The sequence below is a fragment of the Chiloscyllium plagiosum genome, unplaced genomic scaffold (assembly GCF_037043375.1).
Source record: "Chiloscyllium plagiosum isolate Xiang-an unplaced genomic scaffold, Cpla_swu_hap1 HiC_scaffold_22, whole genome shotgun sequence".
Taxonomy (NCBI): Eukaryota; Metazoa; Chordata; class Chondrichthyes; order Orectolobiformes; family Hemiscylliidae; genus Chiloscyllium; species Chiloscyllium plagiosum.
The window spans coordinates 15,390,430-15,417,589 of NW_028270160.1; the positions used below are offsets into that span (position 1 = coordinate 15,390,430).

The following is a 27,160-nucleotide window of genomic DNA, read 5'->3' on the forward strand; positions in this document are numbered from 1 at the left end:
TAATGTCCTGTATAGCCGCAACATAACCTCCCAACTCCTGTACTCAATACTCTGACCAATAAAGGAAAGCATACCAAATGCCTTCTTCACTGTCCTATCTACCTGTGACTCCACTTTCAAGGAGCCATGAACCTGCATTCCAAGGTCCCTTTGTTCAGCAACACTCCTTAGGATCTTACCATTAAGTGTATAAGTTCTGCTAAGATTTGCTTTCCCAAAATGCAGCACCTCGCGTTTATCTGAATTAAACTCCATCTGCTACTTCTCATCCCATTGGCCCATCCGGTCAAGATCCTGTTGTAATCTGAGGTAACCCTCTTTGCTGTCCACTACAACTCCAATTTTGGTGTCATCTGCAAACTTACTAACTGTACCTCTTATGCTCGCATCCAAATTATTTATGTTAATGACGAAAAGTAGAGGACCCAGCACCGATCCTTGTGGCACTCCACTGGTCACAGGCCTCCAGTCTGAAAAACAACCCTCCACCACCACCCTCTGTCTTCTATCTTTGAGCCAGTTCTGTATCCAAATGGCTAGTTCTCCCTGTATTCCGTGAGATCTAACCTTGCTAATCAGTCTTCCATGGGGAACCTTGTTGAACGCCTTACTGAAGTCCACATAGATCACATCTACCACTCTGCCCTCATCAATCCTCTTTGTTACTTCCTCAAAAAAACTCAATCAAGTTTGTGAGATATGATTTCCCACGCACAAAGCCATGTTGACTATCCCTAATCAGTCCTTGCCTTTCCAAATACATGTACATCCTGTCCCTCAGGATTCCCTCCAACAACTTGCCCACCACCAACGTCAGGTTCACTGGTCTATAGTTCCCTGGCTTGTCCTTACCACCCTTCTTAAACAGTGGCACCATGTTAGCCAACCTCCAGTCTTCCGGCACCCCACTTGTGACTATCGATGATACAAATATCTCAGCAAGAGGCCCAGCAATCGCTTCTCTAGCTTCCCACAGACTTCTCGGGTACACCTGATCAGGTCCTGGGGATATATCCACCTTTACCCATTTCAAGACCTTCAGCACTTCCTCCTCTGTAATACGGACGTTTTTCAAGATGTCACCATCTAATTCCCTACAGTCTATATCTTCCATATCCTTTTTCACAGTAAATACTGATGCAAAATACTCATTTAGTATCTCCCCCATTTTCTGCGGCTCCACACAAATGCTACCTTGCTGATCTTTGGGCCCTATTCTCTCCCTAGTTACCCTTTTGTCCTTAATGTATTGGTAAAAACTCTTTGGATTCTCCTTAATTCTATTTGCCAAAGCTATCTCATGTCCCCTTTTTGCCCTCCTGCTTACCCTCTTCGAGTATAAAGGAAGGAGGAGTATGCTTAAGGTTTCACTCGATCTATCCTGTCTATGCTTCCTTTTTCGAAACCAAATCCTCAATTTCTTTCGTCATCCAGCATTCCCTATACCTACCAGCCTTTCCTTTCACCCTAATAGGAACATACTTTCTCTGGATTCTCATTATCTCATTTCTGAAGGCTTCCCATTTTCCAGCCGTCCCTTTACCTGCGAACATCTGCCCCCAATCAGCTTTCGAATGTTCTTGCCTAATACTGTCAAAATTGGCCTTTCTCCAATTTAGAACTTCAACTTTTAGATCTGGTCTATCCTTCTCAATCATTATTTTAAATCTAATACAATCATGGCCGTTAGGCCCAAAGTGCTCCCCTACTGACATCTGAGTCACCTGCCCTGCCTTATTTCCCAAGAGTAGGTCAAGTTTTGCACCTTCTCTAGTAGGTACATCCACATACTGAATCAGAAAATTTACTTGTACACACTTAACAAATTCCTCTCCATCTAAACCCTTAACACTATGGCAGTACCAGTCTGTGTTTGGAAAGTTAAAATCCTCTACCATAACCAACTAATTATTCTTACAGATAGCTGAGATGTCCTTACAAGTTTATTTCTCAATTTCCCTCTGACTATTGCGGGGTCTATAATACAATCCCAATAAGGTTATCATCCCTTTCCTTTTTCTCAGTTCCACCCAAATAACTGCCCTGGATGTATTTCCGGGAATATCCTCCCTCAGCACAGCTGTAATGTCATCCCTTATCAAAAATGCCAACCCCATCCTCTCTTGCCTCCCTTTCTATTCTTCCTGTAGCATTTTTATCCTGGAACATTAAGCTGCCAGTCCTGCCCATCCCTGAGCCACGTTTCTGTAATTGCTATGATATCCCAGTCCTATGTTCCTAACCATGCCCTGAGTTAATCTGCCTTCCCTGTTAGGCCTCCTGCATTGAAATAAATGCAGTTTAATTTATTAGTCCTATCTTGTCCCTGCCTGCCCTGACCGTTTGACTCGCTTCTGTTCTCAACTGTAGCAGTTTCAGGTTGATGTCTTTCCGCACTATCTCCCTGGGGGATAGGCACACACACACACACCCTCCCGAGCAAGTATTAGTCCCCTTCTAATTTAGGTGCAAGCCGTCCTTCTTGTACAGGTCACTACTACCCCAAAAGTGATCCAAAAATGTGAATCCTTCTCCCATACACCAGCTCCTCAGCCATGCATTCATCTACTCTGTCCTCCTATTCCAGTCCTCACTAGCTCATAGCCCCGGGAGCAATACAGATATTACTACTCTCGAGGACCTCCTTTTTAAATTTCTGCCTAACTCTCTGTAATCTCCAGAATCTCAACCTTTTCCCTTCCTATGTCGTTGGTTCCAATGTGGACAATGACCTCTTGCTGGCCCCTCTCCCCTGTGAGAACATTCTGCACTCTCTCTGAGACATCCTTGATACTGGCACCAGGGAAGCACAACACCATTCTGCTTTTTCTCTGCTGGCCACAGAAACGTCTGTCTGTACCTTGGACTAGAGAATCTCCTAACACAATTGATCTCTTGGAACCCAACGTACCCCTCGTTGCATTAGAGCCAGTCTCAATACCAGAAACTTGGCTGTTCGTGCTACATTCCCCTGAGAATCCACCAGCCCCTACATTTTCCAAAGCAGCATACCTGTTTTAAATGGGTATATCCACAAAAGACTCCTGCACCAGCTGCACTACCTTTCCTGGAGTTAACCCATCTATGTGACTGTATCTGAGATTTTCCCTCCTTCCTATAATTGCGATCTATCACATACTGTTGCTGTTGCAAATTTCTCATTGCTTCTAACTGTCTCTCTAACCGATTCATTCGGTCTGATACGATTCACATCCAACAGCATTTATGGCAGATGTAATCCACAGTAACACTTAAACTCTCTTTAAACTCCCACATCTGACAAGAAGTACATATCATTCTATTAAAGGTCATTTTTGCTCCTTCACAATCTACAGACACAGATATTAACACCGTCTTATTCCTCTACAAACACTGCCTCAGGTTAAATGAATAGTTATGGCTTATATTTTAAGTTTAATTAAGAGATATATCTCCAAAAACATAGTCAAGAAAGAACCCACTCTACTCACTACTGCAGAATCTCTGTAGGCCACACTTAAAACAATAATTAACTTATCTGATTCTGTGCTGTGAACTTCGCCTAACAGTTCCTCCAAGATCAGTTATGAATTTCACTGTTTGTTAATTTTCCCAGATGCATCTCTCTCTCTCTCTCCTGCAATGACCTCACCATGTGCTCCCTTTGTCTGTTCTTCTCCCTTTTAAAACTGTTTTTTTGACTTTTTTTTCCAAAATTCCAAGACAATGCAACAGGAAATGAAACAGTAATTGCTGCTCCTGGAATTCGAGGAAATCACCTGCAGCAGCTAAAATACCTCAAAAAAGGAGCAGCTGTTAAGCCAGAAATGCTTCCCGTCTTCCATCTTGGATTACCCAGAATCATTCCTTGAAAGTGAAGTCACAGGTAGATAGGATAGTGAAGGCGGCATTTGGTGTGCTTTCCTTTTTTGTTCTGAGTATTGAGTGTAAGAGTTGGGAGGTCATATTGCGACTGTACAGGACGTTGGTTAGGCCACTTTTGGAATACTGTGTGCAATTCTGGTCTCCTTCCTATTGAAAGGATGTTGTGATACTTGAAAGGGTTCAGAAAAGATTTACAAGGATCTTGCCAGGGTTGGAGGATTTGAGCTATCGAGAGAGATTGAATAGGCTGGTTTGTTTTCCCTGGAGCTTCAGAGGCTGAGGGGTCACCTTATAGAGGTTTATAAAATCATGAGGGGCATGGATAGGATAAATAGACAAAGTCTTTCCCCTGTAGTGGGGGAGTCCAGAACTAGAGGGCATAGGTTTTGGGTGAGAGGGGAAAGATATAAAAGAGACCTAAGAGGCAACTTTTTCATTTTGAGGGTGGACATGTATGGAATGAGCTGCCAAAGGAAGTGGTGGAGGCTAGTATGATTGCAACATTTAAAAGGATGGGTATAGGAATAGGAAGGGATTATGGGCTGCGTGCTGGCAGGTGGGACTAGATTGAGTTAGGATATCTGGTTGGCATGGACAAGTTGGACTGAAGGACCTTGTTTCCATGCTGTACATCTCTATAACTCTATGACTGTATAAACAGAGAGTGGTGGTAAAAGGCTACTTGTCTAATTGTAGGCTGCTATCAAGTGGCGTGCCACAGTGATCAATACTGGGTCCCTTATTGATCATTATATACATAAATGATATTGCTAATAATACGGGGGTAATGTTGAGTAATTATGCGATTGACATGAAGATTAGCCAGATCGTTAATAGTGAAAAAGGCCTAAGGTTACAGGAAGATATGGACAAGATTGGTCATGTGGGCAGATCAGTGGCAGGTGGAATTTAACCCAGAAAAGTGTGACATGAAGCATTTTCTAATAAGTAACAAGAAAAAGGAGTACCCAATGAATGGCAAGACATGAGGAAACTCAGTGGAACAGAGAAATTTTGAATTGAATGACCTGTAAAGGAGTTTCACCGGGACACTGTATTTGAGCATGTTAGCTATAAAGAAAGGCTGGTTAGGCTTGGGTTGTTTTCTTTAGAGAATAGAAGGTTGAGGGGGGACTTGATTGAGGTGAATCAGATTATGAGGGGCCTGGACAGGATGGATAGGAAGCATTTGTTCTCCTTAGTCGAAAGGTCAGTAATGAGGGGGCATTATTTGAAGGTGAAGAGCAGGAGGTTTCTAGGGGTTAGAGGAATTTTTTTTTTTACCCAATACGTGGTAGGAATCTGGAATGAACTGCCTGGGAGGGCATTAGAGGTGAACTCTTACAATTTTTAAAATGTACACAAATGAGCACTTGAACTATCATAACATTCAAGGATACGGGACAAATGCAGAAAATTGGGATTTTTGTTTTTAATAATTCAATCCTTTGCCTACTTCTTTCCTACCTCTCTTTCTCTGGGCTCCATCCCCCAGCTATCCGCACACTCCTTCCCCACTACCCCAACCTCATCTTCAGCATAAATAGCACTTTTTTGTGGTTACTATCATTTCTAATGAAGAGCCACCATTCTCAAAATGTTAACTCTGCTTTCTCCCCACAGATGCTGCCATGCTTTGCTAGGAAATCCTGTTTTTGTTCCACAATCCAATCATTGAGTTCTTATTTTTCACTCAAGGTTTCAGCAGAGATTTACAAAACCTCACCAACTCAATGGTAGCAGCTGATTCTGTTCTGTCATTCTCATTGGTCTACACTTGTTAATTTATTTCCGGTAACCACAATCCCTCTTTAATTGTTTAGTAGAGCCCAGGTTTTGAAACACAATGAGTCCTGCCCTTATTGTTTTCCTTTCTCAAGAAACGGAAAGCGTTTATTATCACTATATTAAACATATAGCCCATAAATATTTCTCATGTACATGAAGTATACATTGGATTAAGGTCTGTGACCTGCACTGAGTGCTCATCCAATCTAAGTCTTAGTCCTAAATTATCTCTGACAATGTGTGGCGTTTCCCAGTTTACAGAGCTATTATTCAGTTAGGTTCCCTGAACGGTGTAATCATTGTCAGTTACATTGTGTACCACTCCAAAACCAGACAGAATAATAAACCTTACAAACTGCATGTTTACAGCTCAAAAATGTGCATTTCAACACATTGGGAGGTGAAGGTTTACAAACTTTATAATCACAATTGCAAAGATTTGAATACAAACATCATAATACCACTTAATAAAAACCAAAAGATCTGCAGATGCTGGGAATCAAAAACAAAAACAGAAATTGATGGAAATGCTCGGCACGTCTGACAATATCTGTGGAGAGAAGACAGAATTAACGTTTCGGGACCAGTGATGGGCGGGGAGTGGTGGTGGTGATGGTAAAGAGTAAATGACAGGTGGAGACAGAGCCCAAAGAGAGATCAGTCTGACAGACAAAGGAGTGAATAAGAATCAGCCTAGGAGAATGAATAGCTGCTAATGGGTACAATTAGTGGTTGACAAGGGTTGTGTTTAATCGTAGACCAGGTGACAACAAAACCTGGTGTGTCGGGGTTGGGTAAGGACATAGGAAGAACTTTTGCCCTAAAACTGTTGGACTCGATATTGCGTCCAGAAGGCCATTGAATTCCCAAGCAGAAAATGAGGTGCTGTTTTTTCAGTTTTTGCTCATCTTAACTGGAGCACTGCAGCAAGCCTGAGATAGAAATATTTGAGGAGAAAGTGAGGTCTCCAGATGCTGGAGATCAGAGCTGAAAATGTGTTGCTGGAAAAGCGCAGCAGGTCAGGCAGCATCCAGGGAACAGGAGAATCGACGTTTCGGGCATAAGCCCTTCTTCAGGAAGAAGGGCTTATGCCCGAAACGTCGATTCTCCTGTTCCCTGGATGCTGCCTGACCTGCTGCGCTTTTCCAGCAACACATTTTCAGCTGAGATAGAAATATTGGCCAGGGAGCAGGGTGGTGTGTTGAAGTGGCAGGAAACTGGAAGCTCAGGGTCTTTTTTTGCGGACAGAATGTAGGTGTTCCGCAATAGTGTCACCAAGTCTACGCAAATGCAGTAGACTAGATTGTGCGAAGTGCAGGCAAAGGTGTGATTGGGCCCTTGGATACTGAGAAGGGAGAAAATAAACGAACAAGCGTTACACCTTCTGTGGCTGCAGGGAAAGATGCCGCAGGGCTGTGGGAAGTAAGAGTGGATCAGGGACTCCAGATGGGAACGGGCCCTGCAGAAGGCTGACGGGGGCAGAAAGGAAATATATATGTATCTGGTGGTGGTACCTGGTTGGAGGTGTCAGAAGTGGAAGCTAATGATTCTCTGAATGTGGATGCAGGTGGGATAGTAGATAAGGACAAGGGGGTCACTGTCGCTGTTGCGGGAGCAAAGGGAGGGAGGGGTCGGGAAGGCGGAAAGGGGGCAGGGCGGAAGGGGAAGCGGAGGGGAACGGCCGAAATGTAGGAGATACCTATATGTTCCTTAAGAGCCAACAGGGAAAAGCAGCAAATGTTTCAAATACCAATGCTGAGGACAATATGTTTTATTAATGAATCACGTAACAAGCCAGTTACAGAGAATATGCAAACCTCACAATTCAAATACAGTATTATCCATATCCAGCCAAGTTGATCGATCTTGATTCTGGCACTGAGTCCCTGACTCAGGATTCCTCATTTGCGCGTTGGTCCCTGAGATTCTTGCTCTTGATCATCCCGAGAATCTAATTTTTATACCCATAGCTACACCCTTATCTCTGTTCAAAATGACCCAACTCCCTCTTGTGTGCTAGAATTAGAAGCTATAAATCACTTTGGGAGGAGCTGTTTGAAACATTGCATAGGCCAGCAGCTTATAAGGTTATCAAAAATGTTATTTGTACTCTGTTAACAAATTGTCAAACTGAATGGGATCATCCAAAGATTCTGAAGGAAAAGCAATAAGAAGACCTTGAACTATAGGTCACGCCAAGTGAAGAAGTCCGAGGAGGTTGTGTGTGTATCAAATCCATATATTGCACTTCTGATTATCTATTGATGGTGAATTTAGTGTTATGGTATTATCGTGTTATTCTGTCAAATAGCCGAAGATCATTTCAATCAACTGGCTCTGGTGTGTTTCGGTCTTCCTTTTCTTTAACTTGTACAGGATTGTGTTTTGCACAGAGTTGCTCAACACTTAACCAACCCGGAAACATAGTGACTGGGAATACATATAGAGTACAATTGAACGTTCATTAGTCCTGGCTGCAATCTAGAGCAAACAGGAGGCACTGGATAACTCAACTGTTTGACACAACTGCGTGTATCAAATCATGTCAAATGACATTTTGACTTTCACAACATCAAATGGAAGCATTTAATGAGCCTGTGTTCACCACACCTATCCAGTGGATAGGTGCAATCGGTGAAAACTGACAGCTGCTACCAGAGGTGCAGTGCTTTCATGTTTAACTTCAAATCTTCCCTGTTGTAGTGTCACATAAAGCATAGATTATAAAGTTTGCAAAGAACCATCGAGTACATAATGGAGTGAATGGTCAGTTTGTGAACTAAAAAAAGCACAGTGTGTAGTTTGTAATAAGGGTTAGTTATTTTATTGGAGTTTTACACTAGCTATACACTCAAGTTCAATACTACCGGTCGTTGGTGGAAATCAAACTCGAGACCATTTCCCGTGTGGACAATGACGAGAGTTTAACATTGGGTTTGCATTCGGGCGGCACGGTGGCACAGTGGTTAGCACTGCTGCCTCACAGCACCAGAGACCCGGGTTCAATTCCCGACTCAGGCGACTGACTGTGTGGAGTTTGCACGTTCTCCCCGTGTCTGCATGGGTTTCCTCCGGGTGCTCCGGTTTCCTCCCACAGTCACAAAGATGTGCAGGTCAGGTGAATTGGCCATGCTAAATTGCCCGTAGTGTTAGGTAAAGGGGTAAATATAGGGGAATGGGTGGGTCGCGCTTCGGCGGGCCGAAGGGCCTGTTTCCACACTGTAAATCTAATCTAATCACTTCAGTCAGCCTGGATTAGTAGTGCTGGAAGAGCACAGCAGTTCAAGCAGCATCCGAGGAGCAGCAAAATCGACGTTTCGGGCAAAAGCAGAGAGCCTGAAGCGTGGAGAGATAAGCTAGAGGAGGGTGGGGGTGGGAAGAAAGTAGCATAGAGTACAATGGGTGAGTGGGGGAGGGGATGAAGGTGATAGGTCAGGGAGGAGGGTGGATTGGTGGAAAAGAAGATAGGCAGGTAGGACAAGTCCAGACAAGTTATGGGGACAGTGCTGAGCTGGGGGAAGGGGTAAAGAGGAAACTGTTGAAGTCCTCATTGATGCCCTGGGGTTGAAGTGTTCCGAGGCGGAAGATGAGGCGTTCTTCCTCCAGGCGTCTGGTGGTGAGGGAGTGGCGGTGAAGGAGGCCCAGGACCTCCATGTCCTCGGCAGAGTGGGAGGGGGAGTTGAAATGTTGGGCCACAGGGCGGTGTGGTTGATTGGTGCGGGTGTCCCGGAAATGTTCCCTAAAGCACTCTGCTAGGAGACGCCCAGTCTCCCCAATGTAGAGGAGACTGCATCGGAGCACTGTCCCCAAGACTTGTCCTACCTGCCTATCTTCTTTTCCACCTATCCACTCCACCCTCCCTCACTGACCTATCACCTTCATCCACTCACCTATTGTACTCCATGCTACTTTCTCCCCACCCCCACCTTCCTCTGGCTTATCTCTCCACGCTTCAGGCACTCTGCCTTTATTCCTGATGAAGGGCTTTTGCCCGAAACGTCGATTTTGCTGCTCCTCGGATGCTGCCTGAACTGCTGTGCTCTTCCAGCACCAGTAATCCAGAATTTGGTTTCCAGCATCTGCAGTCATTGTTTTTATCCACTTCAGTCAGCCTGCCTGACCTGCTCCACTATTTAATTCGGTGATAGAAATCCACCTCCCCGCCACACGTCTACACATCCTATCCAGCAAAACTCCACCCATCACAGGCTCGAAAACTGCAACACTCTTTTAATCTATAGTCTAGACTGGAGTGGTGCTGGAAAAGCACAGCAGGCCAGGCAGCATCCGAGGAGCAGGAAAATCGACGTTTCGGGCACAAGCCCTTCATCAGGAATGGAGGCGGGGAGCTTCCAGGATGGAGAGATAAATGGGGGTGGAGGTGGGGAGAAGGTAGTAAAAAGTACAATAGGTGAATGGGGTTCTGTAGCCCATTCAATGGAGTTCCAGATATTCACGACCCCGTGATTATATCAATGCAACTGCAAAGTTAAACTCCGAGGGTTGTGGAAAGTATTGTGTTCTCAGTTTTGTTTTAGTATTATGTAGTAGTCCCCCCCGCACCCACCGCATCCTCACAGAGGGAACTGGTTTCATTTTGTCATATGAAATCATGTTGATGTTGTAAACACTTAAAGCAGGTCACCCTTCAATTTTATCTACACAAGAGAATGCAAGGTCAAGCTTATGCAACCTACTTTCATAAACCAACCTTCTAGTTAGAGTATCATTTTGATGAGTCGACACACTTCTAACCTCGAGGCCAATATAGCCTTCCGAGTCGATAAAAAGTGGGACTGGAAAGGCGCAGTAGGTTAGTGTCGGAGGAGCAGGAAGGTCGACTTTTCGTGTCGGGACCCTTCAGCAGGACCGGGAAGGGCGCTCAGAAATAAATACAGGGTGAGGGTGGGGTTGGGGGAATGGTAGGCGGGATGGTAATGGGTGAGAAGGTGAGAAGGAAGATGGACGGATTAGGTCAGGTCAAGGAGGTGGTGTGGGGTGTGGTGGTGAGGGGAGACGGAAAGCTGGACATGAGGTTGGGCGCGGGGAAATTTTGAAGCTGGTGAACGCAATGTTAAGGCCATTGGACTGTAAGCTTCCGAAGCGGAATATGAGGTTTTGTTCCTCCACTTTGCGTGTGGCCTTCCAAGCTGCATCGCTCATAATTGAAATCAGTTAATGTACTTCTGTTGGAATTTGGAGAAAGCTCCATAAGTATAAACAAAGAAATATAGAATTACACCGTATAGATGGGGACCTTTCGATTCATCATGCTGTTTGACAGCTATCCAATTAGTCCTTACTCTTTCCAATGCACCAACTTTATTTTGTACATTTCCTATGAAACAGCTTGGACGTTTCAGAGCATTATTACTATTTATACATAAAAAGGAAAGTGTGGAAATATTTTCTCCTTATTTACGTTATCAAAAGCCTCATGATTTTGAACAATAAAGTCTATTTTCGTAGTGGATTAAATATGGTAGCATTTTCTAATTTGATTTAAAGAGGCATTATAAGAAATATGGCAGAGCCTCATAACGGGGCGATCAAAAGAGTGTCTTAAAACAGGAATGATTTGGAGATGCCGATGTTGGACTGGGGTGTACAAAGTTTAAAATTAACACACCAACCGGTTGATTTGGAAGCACTAGCTTTCGGAGCGCTGCTCCTTCATCAGGTGGTTGTCGAGTATAAGATGGTAAGACAGAATTTATAGCAAAAGTTTACAGTGTGATGTAACTGAAATTATATATTGAAAAAGACCTGGATTGTTTGTTAAGTCTCTCATCTTTTAGAATGAACATGTTGGTTTCAGTTCTTTCATTTGTAAATCGCAGAACGTTTTTAAAGTTACATTCTCAAGTGAACTTTTAACAATTCGTGTCATGTCGGCTCAGACACTGCATTTAAGGTGTGAGTACCCTATGTGAGTCTGTCTGTGCCACAATGTTCAGACTAATTCTAATCTGAAAAACTGATTTATAGAATCTTACATGGAGCAAAATAAAATGTAATTCTCCAAGTACAAATTCACCCCACAACCTTATATGTGTTTGGGGGGGTTATGAGAGAGTGTGTGTGTGTGTGAGAGAGAGAGAGAGTGTAAGGGGGTGTAAGTCTGTGAGAGGGTGCATGTGTGCGTGAGTGTGGGAGTGTATATATGAATGTATGAGAGAAGGTCTACATGAGTGTATGGGTCTGTAGGAGTGTGTATGTGTGCATCTGTGTGGTGTGTAGTGCAATGAGGTCACCTGTAGTGTGACATGAACCCAAGGTCCTGGTTTAGGCCATCCCCATGGTACAGAACCTGGCTATCTGCTCAGCCACTTTGCATTGTTACCTGTCCCGAAGTCTGCCTGAGAGGACGGTCACCCGAAGCTCTGAGGGCGAATGTCCCAGACGGCTTAAGTGTTCTCCTACTGGGAGGGAACACTCCTGTCTCCAATATCATTTATTGTATCCGTTGCTCCCTACATTGGGGAGATTGGACGCCTCCTAGCAGAGCGCTTTAGGGAACATCTCTGGGACACCCGCACCAATCAACCACACCGTCCTGTGGCCCAACATTTCAACTCCCCCTCCCACTCTGCCGAGGACATGGAGGTCCTAGGCCTCCTTCACTGCCACTCCCTCACCACCAGACGCCTGGAGGAAGAACGCCTCATCTTCCACCTCAGAACACTTCAACCCCAGGGCATCAATGTGGACTTCAACAGTTTCCTCATTTCCCCTTTCCCCACCTCACCCCAGTTCCAAACTTCCAGCTTAGCACAGTCCCCATGACTTGTCCTACCTGCCTAGCTTCTTTTCCACCTATCCACTCCACCCTCCTCCCTGACCTATCACCTTCATCTCCTCCCCCACTTACCTATTGTACTCTATGCTACTTTCTCCACACCCCACCCTCCTCTAGCTTATCTCTCCACCCTTCAGGCTCTCTCCCTTTATTCCTGATGTAGGGCTTTTGCCCGAAACGTCGATTTTACTGCTCCTCGGATGCTGCCTGAACTGCTGTGCTCTTCCAGCACCACTAATCCAGAATCTGGTTTCCAGCACCTGCAGTCATTGTTTTTACCTTGTTGATTGTTGTGCTGTATCTATTCATCCGTTGCCTTAGCCTCTGCTCGGTCTCACCAATGTAACATGCCTCAGGGCATCCTTGCCTGCAGCATATGAGATAAACGTTGGCTGGGTCACATGAATACCTGTCCTGTACACGGTGGGAGGTGACCCCACGCGTAATGATGGTATCCATGTCGGCACACTGACACATTTTGCAGCGTTTAGTGTGACAAGGTTATATGGTGTTGGCCTGAAAGCCAGGCAGTCTGCTACGAACAATGATCTGTTTGAGGTTTGGTGGTTGTTTAAAAGTGAGAAGTAGAGGCATGTGGAAGATCATGGCAAGGTGCTCATCCTCACTGATAATGTGTTGCAGGCTGCGAAGAACATGGTGTAGTTTTTTGGCTCCTGGGAAGTACTGGACAACAAAGGATGCCCTGTGATTGTCGCTCACGTCTGTCTCCTGAGGGGGTCACTACGGTTTCTCACTGTGGCACATTGGAACTGGTGGTCAATGAGTTGAGCATCGTACCCTATTCTTATGAGACCATGTTTGAATAGTTCCAAGTGCCTCAACCAGGACCTTGGGTTCATGTCACACTACAGGTGACCCCACTGCACTACACACACACACAGACACTCATACACATACACACTCTCTCCTGCAGATCCATACACTCACACAGACCGTCTCATACACAAGCTCTCTCATATGTTCGCACATTCCAACACTCTCATGCACCCTCTCTCAGACTTATACCTCTTTACACTCTCGCTCACACACATACACATACACACATTCACAGACACTCATAACCCCACCCCCACCCCCACATGCATACATATAAGTTTTGTGGGGTGAATTTGTACTTGCAGAATTACATTTTATTTTACTCAAAAACTGCATGAATCCTTGCAAGATTCTGTAAATCTTTTTTTAAATTAGAATCAGTCTGAACATTGTGGCACAGACAGTCTCACACAGGGCAGCTCACACCTTCAATGTATTGATGAATGAGGAGAGACTTAAACAATCCAGGTCTTTTTTCAATATACAATTTGAATTACACCACACTGTAAACTTTGCTATAAATTCTGTGCTTTATGATCTTACACTCCACAACCACCTGATAAAGGATCAGCATTTCAAAAGCTAGTCCTTCCAAATAAACTTGTTGGGCTATAACCTGGTGTTGTGTGATTCTTAACTTTAAATTAGGAGATCATAGAATCTCACAGAAGAGGCTCTTCAGTCCATCGAGTCTGCACCAACAAAACTAAATCTACACTAAGCCCACTTTCCAGAACTTGGCCCGTTGCCTGGAATGCTTTGACATTTTAAGTGGTCACTGAAGTATTTTTTGAAGGTGTGAAGTTTCCTGCTTCAGCTACCCTCCCAGGCAGTGCATTCCAAATATTCCATGCCCTCTGCAAAAAAAGCTCAAAAATTCCCTCAAAAATATCTGCCTTTTACTTTAAAATTGTGCCCTTTGCTACGGAGCCCTCAACTATGCGCAGCAGTGCTGCCTCACAGCACCAGGGACCCGGGTTCGATTCCAGCCTCTGGTGAGTGTCTGTGTGGGGTTTGCACATTCTCCAGTGTCTGTGTGGGTTTCCTTCCACAATCCAAAGATGTGCAGGTTAGGTGAATTGCCTATGCTAAATTGCCCATAGTAGGTTGGTGTAGGATGTGTAAGCTGGGTGCATTAGTTAGGGGTAAATATAGGGTAGGGGAATGGGTCACTCTCCAGAGGATCATTGATGACTTGTCGGGCAGAAGGGCTTGTTTCTGCACTGTAGGGATTCTAATCCTAATTCTAACTAAGTGGAACAACTACTTTCCATCCACCTTATCTATGCCCCTCAAAATCATGTACATCTCAATTATGTACCCTCTCTGCTCTAAAGGTGGCAGGAAGTGAGGCAGAAAGATGAAGTTTACAAAGGGTATTCCTGAACTCAGAAATTCAGGCAGTTAAATGTAAAGAATAAAATCAGGGATAAAATGGATCAGAATTTGTAGATATCTCAAGTGTTCTCAGGGCTGGAGGTGTTACAGAGATAGGGAACTTCTGTTCCTTTCTGCAACATTTATACATAAAACCTTTGGTTACCTGCCAAACACCTGTGACTGAATGCCATCTCTGTGAAGTGCCTTGGATCATTTGGCTATATTAAAAGATGCAAGTTATCATTGCTTACTGTCCTTTCTTAGTTTAACCATAAACTTAGACATACAACTAATTTATTCAGTTATCAATAAATATGGTGAAAAGTTGAAGCCCCAATAGAGGTCCATGGCAATTGCCATGTCCCATCAGAGAGATAACCTCCTCCCCTTATCCCTTCTGTATCTTTTATCATGGAACCAATTTGTAATGCATGTCATAATGGTCCATCAAGTTTTGTGCACTTTTAAGTTTTCTCTTCTGTTTAATGAGGAAAAGAAAATCCAGAGGCATTTATTGTAAGTTTTACATAACGTTTAATGACAGCAATACAGATCGTTAAGTACTAGCATTTAATATACAAGCAGAGATACACGGAACAAGGAAAGGCTTTGAAACAAAGAAAATAAAACACATTTCCCCTACACAAGATAACATTAAAAAACATTACAAACAATTTTGAGGGGAAATTGTTCAGCATTATGCCTTTTTAATTTTTTTCCAGATTTCTTTTGCTGTATAAAACAAGACAATGTGCATCTTATATTTGTACTGTCTCTCTACAGATTTACAGCCAAGTAGAAAATCATGTCAAGCAGCCAAGAATTCTCTGTTTCCACCTCACTGTCTCTGTTCAAATAGGTACCAGGGGTTAGGTGTGGCGGGTAAAGTTCATTCTGGCAAAACTTTAACTTCAAAAACATTTTTGTTTAAAAAGGAACTATTACAGATATACATTTTCCAGAAACTGTATTCCCTTTTAAGAGGTGGGGATGAGGAGAAGGGGCAAATCTGATTGACAGTGCTACTGTCAAGAGTTTGTACATGCATACTGTGCTTGTTGACTGTCTACATCAATGTATGGTTCAGTTAAGCCTTTCCAAGGTCATTAACACAACCCCACAGCACAGGATTGACTTATTTATTGATTCTGATGTGGAAGTAGCAACCAGTAGTTCATCTCCATGGCATTTCCAACTGAATCCAGCAAGGTAACAGCATTGACATCAATCAACTGGATCACAGTGCTAGGATTCAGGACTGGTTCTAAACTGTCTCATTTGGAATGCATTTTTATCAGATTACGGAAAGAAAAGACACCAGAAACACACTGTGGATCTGTCAGTGTCTGTAAAGAGAAATTGCAGGTTAATGTTTTGGGTATGGACCCCTTTTCACAATCTAATACCACTCCATGCCAAAACTTGCAATCTGGACATCCAAAATATATTCTTATACTTTTACTATGTCTTTCCTACAATTCCTGTTTTTAAGTCTGATTTTCATATATTATCTGTTTGAATCTTACTGAAAAGAGACACGTTGCCAAAGCTTTTTATCTTGCACTAAATTTCTTTTTTCAGCATATTCTAGATCGGAGTCAAAAAACGTGGTGCTGGAAAAGCACAGCCGGTCAGGCAGCATCCGAGAAGCCTGACCTGCTGTGCTTTTCCAGCACACTTTTTGACTCAGATCTCCAGCATCTGCAGTCCTCACTTTCTCCCATATTCTAGATCTGTACCACCAAGTGACTATATTAACTATTTCTTTATTTTTGTATTAATAATCAGAAATCTACTAGGTAGAGATGCATTTGTCCAATACAGACCTGCAGACTCTACAACCATTAGGACTTAATTTTCCTACATTTCAATCGTGATTAAACTTCAAAACTTTACAGTAATTGGCTGTAAAACTCTTTGGGATGTCCTGAAGTTGTGAAAGGCGCTATATAAATGCAAGTTCTTTTTATTTAAAATTGAAGTGCAGGCTACAGTCAAAGCTGAGCAATCTCCCCAAGAGTGTGTAAAAGTACTGCACTGTACGGAGGAGCACTTTGGATCTCAGTTCACAGGATCCATAACCAATAGATCCACTGTGAGGTTCTAGACTCTAGCTCACAGGACCCAAAACAATGGATTCACTGTCCCAGTTGATTCAGGTCAAGAACTTGTGTGATCCTTGACTAGTTTCACAATGCACATTAAAAAGAGAACTAGTTTGTTGCGTTAGTTAAAGAGCAGATTTGGAAATATTTGCACTCCAAACCATGAGAGGCATCCTGTATTAAAATAAAACTTGACAAGATACCTACCTCATGGGACAATAATGTCTAAGCATGGCCAAAGACCAACAATTGAAATGACAAATCTATGTATGAAATCTGAAACATCAGAAAGCAGCAGAAGATCTGTCAGCATCAGTCAGAACTTGGAGGGGTCTCCAGCACCGCATTTAAACAGCCAGTCTTCACATACATGCTAAGACAGTGAGTGGTAGCAGGGTATTTAACTAAGAGAGTTATCACAGCCAAGACTGATTCTGTCCTCACATTATATCCAGACACGCTAATTTTCCATGGAGTATCAGTCATGACCAGGTGTTTTTGCCCCTCCAGCCCAAGAGTGCTGAGGCCAAGTGTAGTGCCCATGGTACTGCCCTGAGCAAGATGCCAAATTCAGCTTTGCCCAGGAGTGACACACCTGGGATGTGTCTGATTTACAGAACTTATCTATTCATTGAATCAGCTTCTGAAGGTCTGGAGAGAATCATCACAATTTCTATGAATACTTTACTAACAAATAAGCTTAAATGTTTTTTGAATACCATGCAATAAAATCACCAATATCCTTTCAAAGAATATACAAGCCATGGAGTCCATCGCTGCTTTAAAAATGCAGGGGTTTGGCGGATTCAGATGTGTGTGCCACTGTAGATTTGTCTTGGAAACTCACTCTAAGGAGTTTATGTGGGGATGTGGTTTCTAGAAGTCTTATTGATGAAGAAGCAAAAAATCTGGATACCAAGAATCAACACCCCCTCCCCCATCCCCAGTGTTTACCCCATTCTCACTTATCACTTACAGTGCCATTGGCACAAATTGCCTGTCCAGGTGTTCCATTCTTCATGAAATCTAAGAGAGTATGTGGCTGTGCGCTGTTCAACCACATTGGGCATCACAGTGCCATCTTCACTCAACAATCATGCAATGGTATCATTTCTATGTCACCAGATAGTGATCATACAGACGAGTGGGGCCCCTAACTGAGGCCAACTGTAGCAACCCGTCCCCGCTCATATTCTCTGCTGAAATCAGTTATCGCAGCACAGTCCAGGAGACCGAACTTCGGAAAATCCTGGTCCGTACAACCCAGAATGCACAGGTGGCTCATTTGTCTACTGTGCCAGCTGTGGAAGCTTCTAGAACAGCAATTTCTTTTCCTGTCCAAAGCCCAAATGACAGAACGCTCAGCAGGAACAGAGAGGAGCTAGAATTGGCGCAGGTTTTAAATCTTCTCAGCAGCAAGCTGTTTATTAACACTTTTTTTCAAAGACAGATAGTTAAAATGAAAATACTTTGTAGTAGCTAAGAAAATCTATAGAAGCAGGTATTATATCCAATAATTAGTGATAGTTTGGGAAGGAGAGATCAGTGATTGATGCTTGCATCATTGGCGGCACAAGTTGGTTGCACAGTGACAAACCAGCCCCCGGTACCTCCACTTGTTTTTTACTTTGAAAGGTAGATTTATTTTGGGTTTTGGAACGGCACTGGCTGTCTTGTACATCTTTACTGTGAGGCCTGTGATGTTGGGTTCTCTGACTTGCTCTCTTGGCTTGATGGAGGCTTACTGTTCCAGGGGCTGTTGGCTCCCAGCGCAGGGGAGTTGTTGAAGCTGTCCTCGTCGTCTATGCCATTGGTTGCATCATACTGTGTATTCTCCAAACGTGTGATAAGCCGCTCGTCCTCATCGCCAAACTCGCCCCCCATCAGGGTGGGCTCACCCACCACCATCACGTCCTGTAACAGGGAGGTGACCTCAGCTCATTTAAAGAACAATTTGTGACAGGATAGACAAACAGACCCATACAAACACGCACATGCACATAAACACCTGAACACAACAATGACTTGCATTTATATAGCGCCTTTAACACAGTAAAAACATTCCAAGGTGCTTCACAGGAGGGCAAAGCAAGAAAAAAGACACCAAGCCAAATAAGGCAGCAGTGGACAATTGGCTAAATATTTTGTCAAACAAACAGATTTTAGTGGGAAGAGTCTTATAGAAAGAGAGAGGAATACAGGTGGGAGCTTTAGGAAGAAATTCCAAACACTCTTGGAAATCCACTCTTTGAATAAGACTTTTGTCACCTATCCAAGTATTTATTGTGTGGCTCAATGTCAATTTTTGTCCTTTATCCTCTTGTGATGGCCTTGTAGATGTGGAGGAGGAGAGATTTAAAAAGGAAGTTCCCTGACAGCTGAAGGCATGTCTGCCAGTGATGAGGCAGAACAATATCCAGGAAGCACATGACACCAGAACTGGGGAACGCAGAGATCTTGGAGGGTTGTATGGTTCAGTTAGTGAAAGGAGAGACTATGGAAAGACTTGAACCCAAGAATGAAAATTTTAAATTTGAGGCATATGGGTATAAACAACAAAATGCGCACAATCAAATTTAAACCGAACACACAGAACTCCAGACACACACCTAGAGGTACCTACAACAGAGAACTCTTGCGTATGATTTTCACATGAGTCTACAGTTGACAGTAGTGTTGGAATTCATGTGTCAATTTGTTAGTATATTCTACCCACCATTGACATTCATTTCTTTTATTGCCCTCATGATCTACAGCTCCATCTCTCACACTCCCATATACATAACATTTTGTCAAGAAAAAGGTAGACAACCCAAATCGCAGCTGGGACCAGGTCTGCTGGACATTCCTCCTCTTTCTCCCAAATAGAATTTCCAATTCACTCCAGCAAATCCAGATGGTCAGAAACTCATCCATTCGGTGAAGTTTGGAAAAGTTCAATAACCAATGTATCTAATATGCCAACACTTCTCTATTTATTATTTGCCCTCCCCATCACTTAAATTCCCATCCCCCCCCCCCACCTCCAGCTCTTGAAGATATGACTTACTGACTGTGGTTGTGGGGTGCACAGTCCCACCATCATGCCCTTAGGTAAGGTGTCTGAGTGATCACCCTAGACCAAGCAGTACCAGTGGTAACTAGCTTAGTGTTCAAAGCTGACACTTCATAGAAAGAGTGAAACAAAGTGATAACAACAACGTAAAATCCAAAGAAAATCTCTCAGAAAAAGTGGAAAATCAGCTCATTTCCTGTCCTCGTATGGATCAGTGAGTGAAGGGCAAAGAAACGTGGATGCTTACAGGTACCTGACTGGACAGCGCAAAGCTACTAGCCGGACTCTTCTTTTTGTTGTTGCTGTTGGCATTGGAATTTGGGCCACTGCTGATGGTGCTGCCCCCAGACATTTTCCTTTTCCTGCGTTTGCTTGGTGCCTGCCTGGCTGGTTCAGCTGCCAAAACAAGCAATCAGTATCAATTAATAATAATCATAATAATAATTATTAGTTTTATATTATGAAATAGTAATAATAATAATTATAATTAGTAATTTTACCAAAACTCCTTAAACTTGCTTAAGAGGTATTTTCACCTCAACTCTCACCCTACAGATAATTTTTATTGGTCTATTGTTTTGGGGAATGAAACCCAATCATTTATTACCAGTGTAGGTCTACCGCATTCAGATATATTACTCTGTCAGTGACAATTTTCTATTTCTGCATCAGCTGTCCTGGTGCTTGTTTAAAGTTGTACGAAATGGGTGTGTGTCTATTCACTTAGGCTGATAGATATAAATGGTTTACTTCTCATCAGTTTTTGTTTGGACATCATTTCCAGAAAGCATTATCTTATTTCGCCACCCTGGTTTATATCATTGTAAAGCCTGTTCAATTACTGATAGCCATGTGAATGCTGATGATTAATGTCACTCAGCTTCAAGCATATTACACACAAAATTGTCCAGCAAGGCAAAACTTGTTTTTCTCCCCTCCCTCTTCTAATGAATCATACATCAGTTTAAATATAAACTCATAAATAATTCAACTGAGCATCTTTGTAGTCTCAAGTTACTCATGGAAGTATTAGGGAACACAAGTACTGCCATTTATACTATGTGATGGGCATTCCCTTATGAATGTTTACAGGCTTGAAGCTAACCGAAAACAGGGCTTCGAGCCTCATTATCATTCTTTAGGGAGACTGTCAGTGCCTGCCGTACCTCCACATGCACCTCATCCATTTTGAAAACATGAATGCCAAAATCCTTGTCTTCTCAGTAATTGTATGTCAAGGAAGAACTGCTAGAGCACCAAAGTTTAACCAAGATTGCCCAATGCTTTCTTTAGATGGTCAAGCCCAGCCTTAGAAAGGTCCTCAGGGTGCAGGCCATTGATTACTGAAGTGATTCCTTGTTACACCCTCTAAATGAGTGCAACTAACTTCCTCATGGGAATGTTTTTGTAAACAGGAATCATTGTTTTTCTCATTTTCTACCACTGTTGACAGATGTATAGTAATGAAAAAACAACAAAGTCTCTCATGGACTTACCAGGGGGAGCAACCATCCGCTGCCACTTTTGGAACAGGCATGTTTTGAGGCAATCCCTTGGGCTTAAACTGTAGGTTTTATGCCTGGACATCAACTCCTGCATTGGCTCTAAAATAACACAGAGCTGCCAGAGAGAGGAGAAGGGAGCAATAGGAAGCATGAGGAGGGAAGAATGAATTTGTAGCAGAAGGAGAATGAGGATTTGATGAGTAAGGAGCAGAATTAGATAGGAGACAAAGACAAGAAGAATGTTACATTATCCACCTTAATGCTTAATCTAGTCCCACCTGCCAGCACCGGCCTATATCCCTCCAAAACCTTCCTATTCATATACCCATCCAAATGCCTCTTAAATGTTGCAATTGTACTAGCCTCCACCACATCCTCTGGCAGCTCATTCCATACACGTACCACCCTCTGCGTGAAAAAGTTGCCCCTTAGGTCTCTTTTATATCTTTCCCCTCTCACCCTAAACCTATGCCCTCTAGTTCTGGACGCCCTGACGCCAGGGAAAAGACTTTGTCTATTTATCCTATCCATGCCCCTCATAATTTTGTAAACCTCTATAAGGTCACCCCTCAGCCTCCGACGCTCCAGGGAAAACAGCCCCAGCCTGTCCAGCCTCTCCCTGTAGCTCAAACCCTCCAACCCTGGCAACATCCTTGTAAATCTTTTCTGAACCCTTTCAAGTTTCACAACATCTTTCTGATAGGAAGGAGACCAGAACTGCATGCAATATTCCAACAGTGGCCTAACCAATGTCCTGTACAGCTGCAACATAACCTCCCAACTCCTGTACTCAGTACTCTGACCAATAAAGGAAAGCTTACCAAACGCCTTCTTCACTATCCTATCTACCTGCGACTCCACTTTCATGGAGCAATGAACCTGCACTCCAAGGTCTCTTTGTTCAGCAACACTCCCTAGGACCTTACCATGAAGTGTATAAGTCCTGCTAAGATTTGCTTTCCCAAAATGCAGCACCTCACATTTATCTGAATTAAACTCCATCTGCCACTTCTCAGCCCATTGGCCCATCTGGTCCAGATCTTGTTGTAATCTGAAATAACCCTCTTCACTGTCCACTACACCTACAATTTTGGTGTCATCTGCAAACTTACTAACTGTGCCTCTTATGCTCGCACCCAAATCATTTATGTAAATGACAAAAAGTAGAGGACCCAGCACCGATCCTTGTGGCACTATACTGGTCACAGGTCTCCAGTCTGAAAAACAACCCTCCACCACCACCCTCTGTCTTCTACCTTTGAGCCAGTTCTGTATCCAAATTGCGAGTTCTCCCTGTTTTCCATGAGATCTAACCTTGCTAACCAGTCTCCCATGGGGAACCTTGTCAAACGCCTTACTGAAGTCCATATAAATCACATCTACTGCTCTGCCATCATCAATCATCTTTGTTACTTCCTCAAAAAACTCAATCAAGTTTGAGAGACATGATTTCCCACGCACAAAGTCACGTTGACTATCCCTAATCAGTCCTTGCCTTTCCAAATACATGTACATCTTGTCCCTCAGGATTCCCTCCAACAACTTGCCCACCACCTAGGTCAGGCTCACCGGTCTATAGTTCCCTGGCTTGTCTTTACCGCCCTTCTTAAACAGTGGCACCACGTTTGCCAACCTCCAGTCTTCTGGCACCTCACCTGTGACTATCGATGATACAAATATCTCAGCAAGAGGCCCAGCAATTCTTGGGTACACCTGATCAGGTCCTGGGGATTTATCCACCTTTAACCGTTTCAAGACATCCAGCACTTCCTCCTCTGTAATCTGGACATTTTGCAAGATGTCACCATCTATTTCCCTACAGTCTAGATCTTCCATATCCTTTTCCACAGTAAATACTGATGCAAAATATTCATTTAGTATCTCCCCCATTTTCTGTGGCTCCACACAAAGGCTGCCTTGCTGATCTTTGAGGGGCCCTATTCTCTCCCTAGTTACCCTTTTGTCCTTCATATATTTGTAAAAACCCTTTGGATTCTCCTTAATTCTATTTGCCAAAGCTATCTCATGTTCCCTTTTTGCCCTCCTGATTTCCCTCTTAAGTATTCTGCTATTTCCTTTGTACTCTTCTAAGGATTCACTCGATCTATCCTGTCTGTACCTGACATATGCTTCCTTCTTTTTCTTAATCAAACCCTCAATTTCTTTAGTCATCCAGCATTCCCGATACCTACCAGCCTTCCCTTTCACCCTGACAGGAATATACTTTCTCTGGATTCTTGTTATCTCATTTCTGAAGGCTTCCCATTTGCCAGCCGTCCCTTTACCTGTGAACATCTGCCTCCAGTTAGCTTTTGAAAGTTCTTGCCTAATACTGTCAAAATTGGCCTTTCTCCAATTTAGAACTTCAACTTTTAGATCTGGTCTATCCTTTTCCATCACTATTTTAAAACAAATAGAATTATGGTCGCTGGTCCCAAAGTGCTCTCCCAATGACACCTCAGTCACGTGCCCTGCCTTATTTCCCAAGAGTAGGTCAAGTTTTGCACCTTCTCTAGTAGGTACATCCACATACTGAATCAGAAAATTGTCTTGTATACACTTAAGAAATTCCTCTCCATCTAAACCTTTAACACTATGGCAGTCCCAGTCGATGTATGGAAAGTTAAAATCCCCTACCATAACTACCCTAGATCTCCTTACAATATTGTTTCTCAATTTCCCTCTGACTATTGGGGGGTCTATAATACAATCCCAATAAGGTGATCATCCCTTTCTTATTTCTCAGTTCCACCCAAATAGCTTCCCTGGACGTATTGCTGGGAATATCCTCCCTCAGCACAGCTGTAATGCTATCTCTTATCATAAATGCCACTCCCCCTCTTCTCTTGCCTCCCTTTCTATCCTTCCTGTAGCATTTGTATCCTGGAACATTCAGCTGCCAGTCCTGCCCATCCCTGAGCCATGTTTCTGTAATTGCTATGATATCCCAGTCCCATGTTCCTAACGATGCCCTGAGTTCATCTGCCTTCCCTGTTAGGCCCCTTGCATTGAAATAAATGCAGTTTAATTTATTAGTCCTACCTTGTCCCTGCCTGCCCTGACTGTTTGACTCACTTCTGTTCTCAGCTGTACCCGTCTCAGATCGATCTCTTTCCTCACTATCTCCCTGGGTCCCACTCCCCCCACCCCCCCCACCCCCCCCACCTTACTAGTTTAAATCCTTACAAGCAGTTCTAGCAAATTTCCCTGCCAGTATATTAGCCCCCTTCCAATTTAGGTGCAATCCATCCTTCTTGTACAGGTCACTTCTACCCCAAAAGAGATTCCAATGATCCAAAAATGTGAATCCTTCTCCCATACACCAGCTCCTCAGCCATGCATTCATCTGTTCTATCCTCCTATTCCTGCCCTCACTAGCTCGTATCACTGGGAGTAATCCAGATATTACTACCCTTGAGGACCTCCTTTTTAAATTTCTGTCTAACTCTCTGTAATCTCTCTTCAGAATCTCAACCTTTTCCCTTCCTATGTCGTTGGTTCCAATGTGGACACTGACCTCCTGCTGGCCTTTCTCCCCCGTGAGAACATTTTGCATCCTTGATACTGGCACCAGGGAAGCAACACACCATTCTGCTTTTTCTCTGCTGGCCACAGAAACGTCTGTCTGTACCTCGGACTACAGAATCCCTTAACACAATTGATCTCTTGGAAGCCGACGTACCCCTCGTTGCATTAGAGCCAGTCTCAATACCAGAAACTTGGCTGTTCGTGCTACGTTCCCCTGAGAATCCATCACCCCCTACATTTTCCAAAACAGCCTGTTTGAAATGGGTATATCCACAAAAGACTCCTGCACTAGCTGCCTACCTCTCTTACCCTTCCTGTCGTTAACCCATCTATGTGACAGTATCTGAGACTTTCCCCCCTTTCTATAACTGCCATCCATCACATACTGTAGCTGTTGCAAATTCCTCATCGCTTCTATCTGTCTCTCCAACCCATCCACTCGATCTGATATGATTCGCATCCAACAGCATTTATAGCAGATATAATCCACAGTAATCCTTAAACTCTCTGTAAACTCCCACATCTGACAAGAAGTACATATCACTGCAAAGGCCATTTTTGCTCGTTCACAATCTACAGGCCCAGAAAATAACACAGTCCTATTCCTCTACACACACTGCCCCAGGTTAAAATATAAGGCATAGCTATTAATTTAAGTTTAATCAAGAGACTTATCTCCAAAAACATATAATCAAGAAAGAATCCACTGTACTCACTAATACAGCCTTTCTCTTGGACAGACTTAAAACAACAATTAACTTATTTGATTCTGTGCTGTGAACTTCGCCCAACAGTTCCTCCAAGATTAGTTGTGAATTTCACTTTTGTTAATTTTCCCAGATGCACTCCGATGTCCAGTAATACACGAATTCAAACAGCAAAGGCGGTAACTGTGCAGGTTCTCTCTCTCTCTCTCTCTCCCCTGCACTGTCCTCACCATGTTGTAACATTGTATTTTGCACTCTGTTCTGCTACCCTGATGCACATTTATGGCACGATCTCCTTGTATAGCAAGCAAAACAATAGTTTTCATTGTACCTCAATACATGTGTCAACAAATCAAACTCAAACTCACCCAGAATTCCCACCACTCAATCTGGAATATATTGAAATGTTGTAATCATTACTGTATTTTACTGAGTCAAACATGACCATCTGTTGTAGAAATTTCAAAATTTTACCAGTGACACCCACACCCAGAAATGATGAAATATAGTAAGATGATAATTATCCAGGATATAAATGCTGTCATGTCCCAAAAACAAATTGATAATTAGACTTTGAACAAAGGAATCAATGTTTTTCATCTTTCTACCTTGACACCTTGGAAGTCATATATAAAATTTAAATAAACTTTATTTTTAATAGCATAAATTTATAATTGCTGATAGTAACAGACTCTGGTATTTGGGGATTTTTGAAAAGCCCTGCCTACGTTAAGACCTTGAGTGTTACATGGAGGGAAAGCGTCACTGATGAAGAAGTGCTAAGAGGCCTGAACGAAGTGCCTGCAGGATATTGTGACAGAGATAAGTGAGACTGACAGTATACGTTCTTCACCTCCAGGAGGTATTGTGCGCCAAAGGGGCAGTTGAATGGACACTATCAGATGGCAGGGCCAGCCAAAGATCTGGCAAGATAAATTTAAGGATTACATTCAAGAGCAAAACTCCATTTGAGCTGCAGTGAAAGACATTGCTATGGACTAGCTTTGGTAGTAGAATATTACTGCTCATTATCCCACAGGTGATAGCTTAAAGTCAATCATGTAACTATCTGGCTCGGTTACATCTGGTTGGAGATATATCAGATATTTTTGTCAGTGGTAGTTTTTTTTTTACTCATAGTAGTAGAGGCATGGAACGCACTGCCTGCACAGGAGTAGACTTGCCAACTTTAAGGGCATTTAAATGGTCATTGGATAAACATATGGATGAAACTGAAATAGTGTAGGATAGATGGGCTTCGAATCAGTTCTACAGGTCAGTGCAACATTGAGGGCCCAAGGTCCTGTACCGCACTGTAATGCTCTATTTTTTTTATCATCACTGGGTCAAATTCCTCAAACTCCCTCACAGCACTGTGAAGTAACTACACTACATGGGCTGCACTGGTTTACAAAGTGGTTCAACTGCCATCTTCAGGTAATGCCCTCAAACTAAGAATTAATATTTTAAATCATGTATTATGTGGCTACAGTTGCCTATAGCTGAAGTCCAATTGCTCGCAGTACAGTTCATTTCATTTTAAATCATATTGTAATCATTTCTTCCTGGTGCCACACCACAAAATTATACAT

At 43.1% G+C, this 27,160-nt stretch overlaps 1 protein-coding gene across 5 annotated transcripts in view; it reads right to left on the bottom strand.

The window, feature by feature from the left end:
* Positions 1–18,166: 18,166 nt before the first annotated feature.
* The window catches only part of ldb1a (LIM domain binding 1a), a 96,717-nt gene continuing 87,723 nt past the window's right edge, over positions 18,167–27,160 (bottom strand). For 4 of the 5 annotated variants that reach the window (XM_043712933.2, XM_043712934.2, XM_087998789.1 and 1 more), the window contains 3 exons: positions 21,325–21,448; positions 20,076–20,224; positions 18,167–18,687 (listed from right to left, as the gene is read on the bottom strand). In XM_043712933.2, the coding sequence (XP_043568868.1) occupies positions 18,457–18,687; positions 20,076–20,224; positions 21,325–21,448 (504 nt within the window). In that variant the 3' untranslated portion in view covers positions 18,167–18,456. The remainder of the gene's footprint in view (positions 18,688–20,075; positions 20,225–21,324; positions 21,449–27,160) is intronic. The other variant, XM_087998788.1, reaches the window with a different exon arrangement.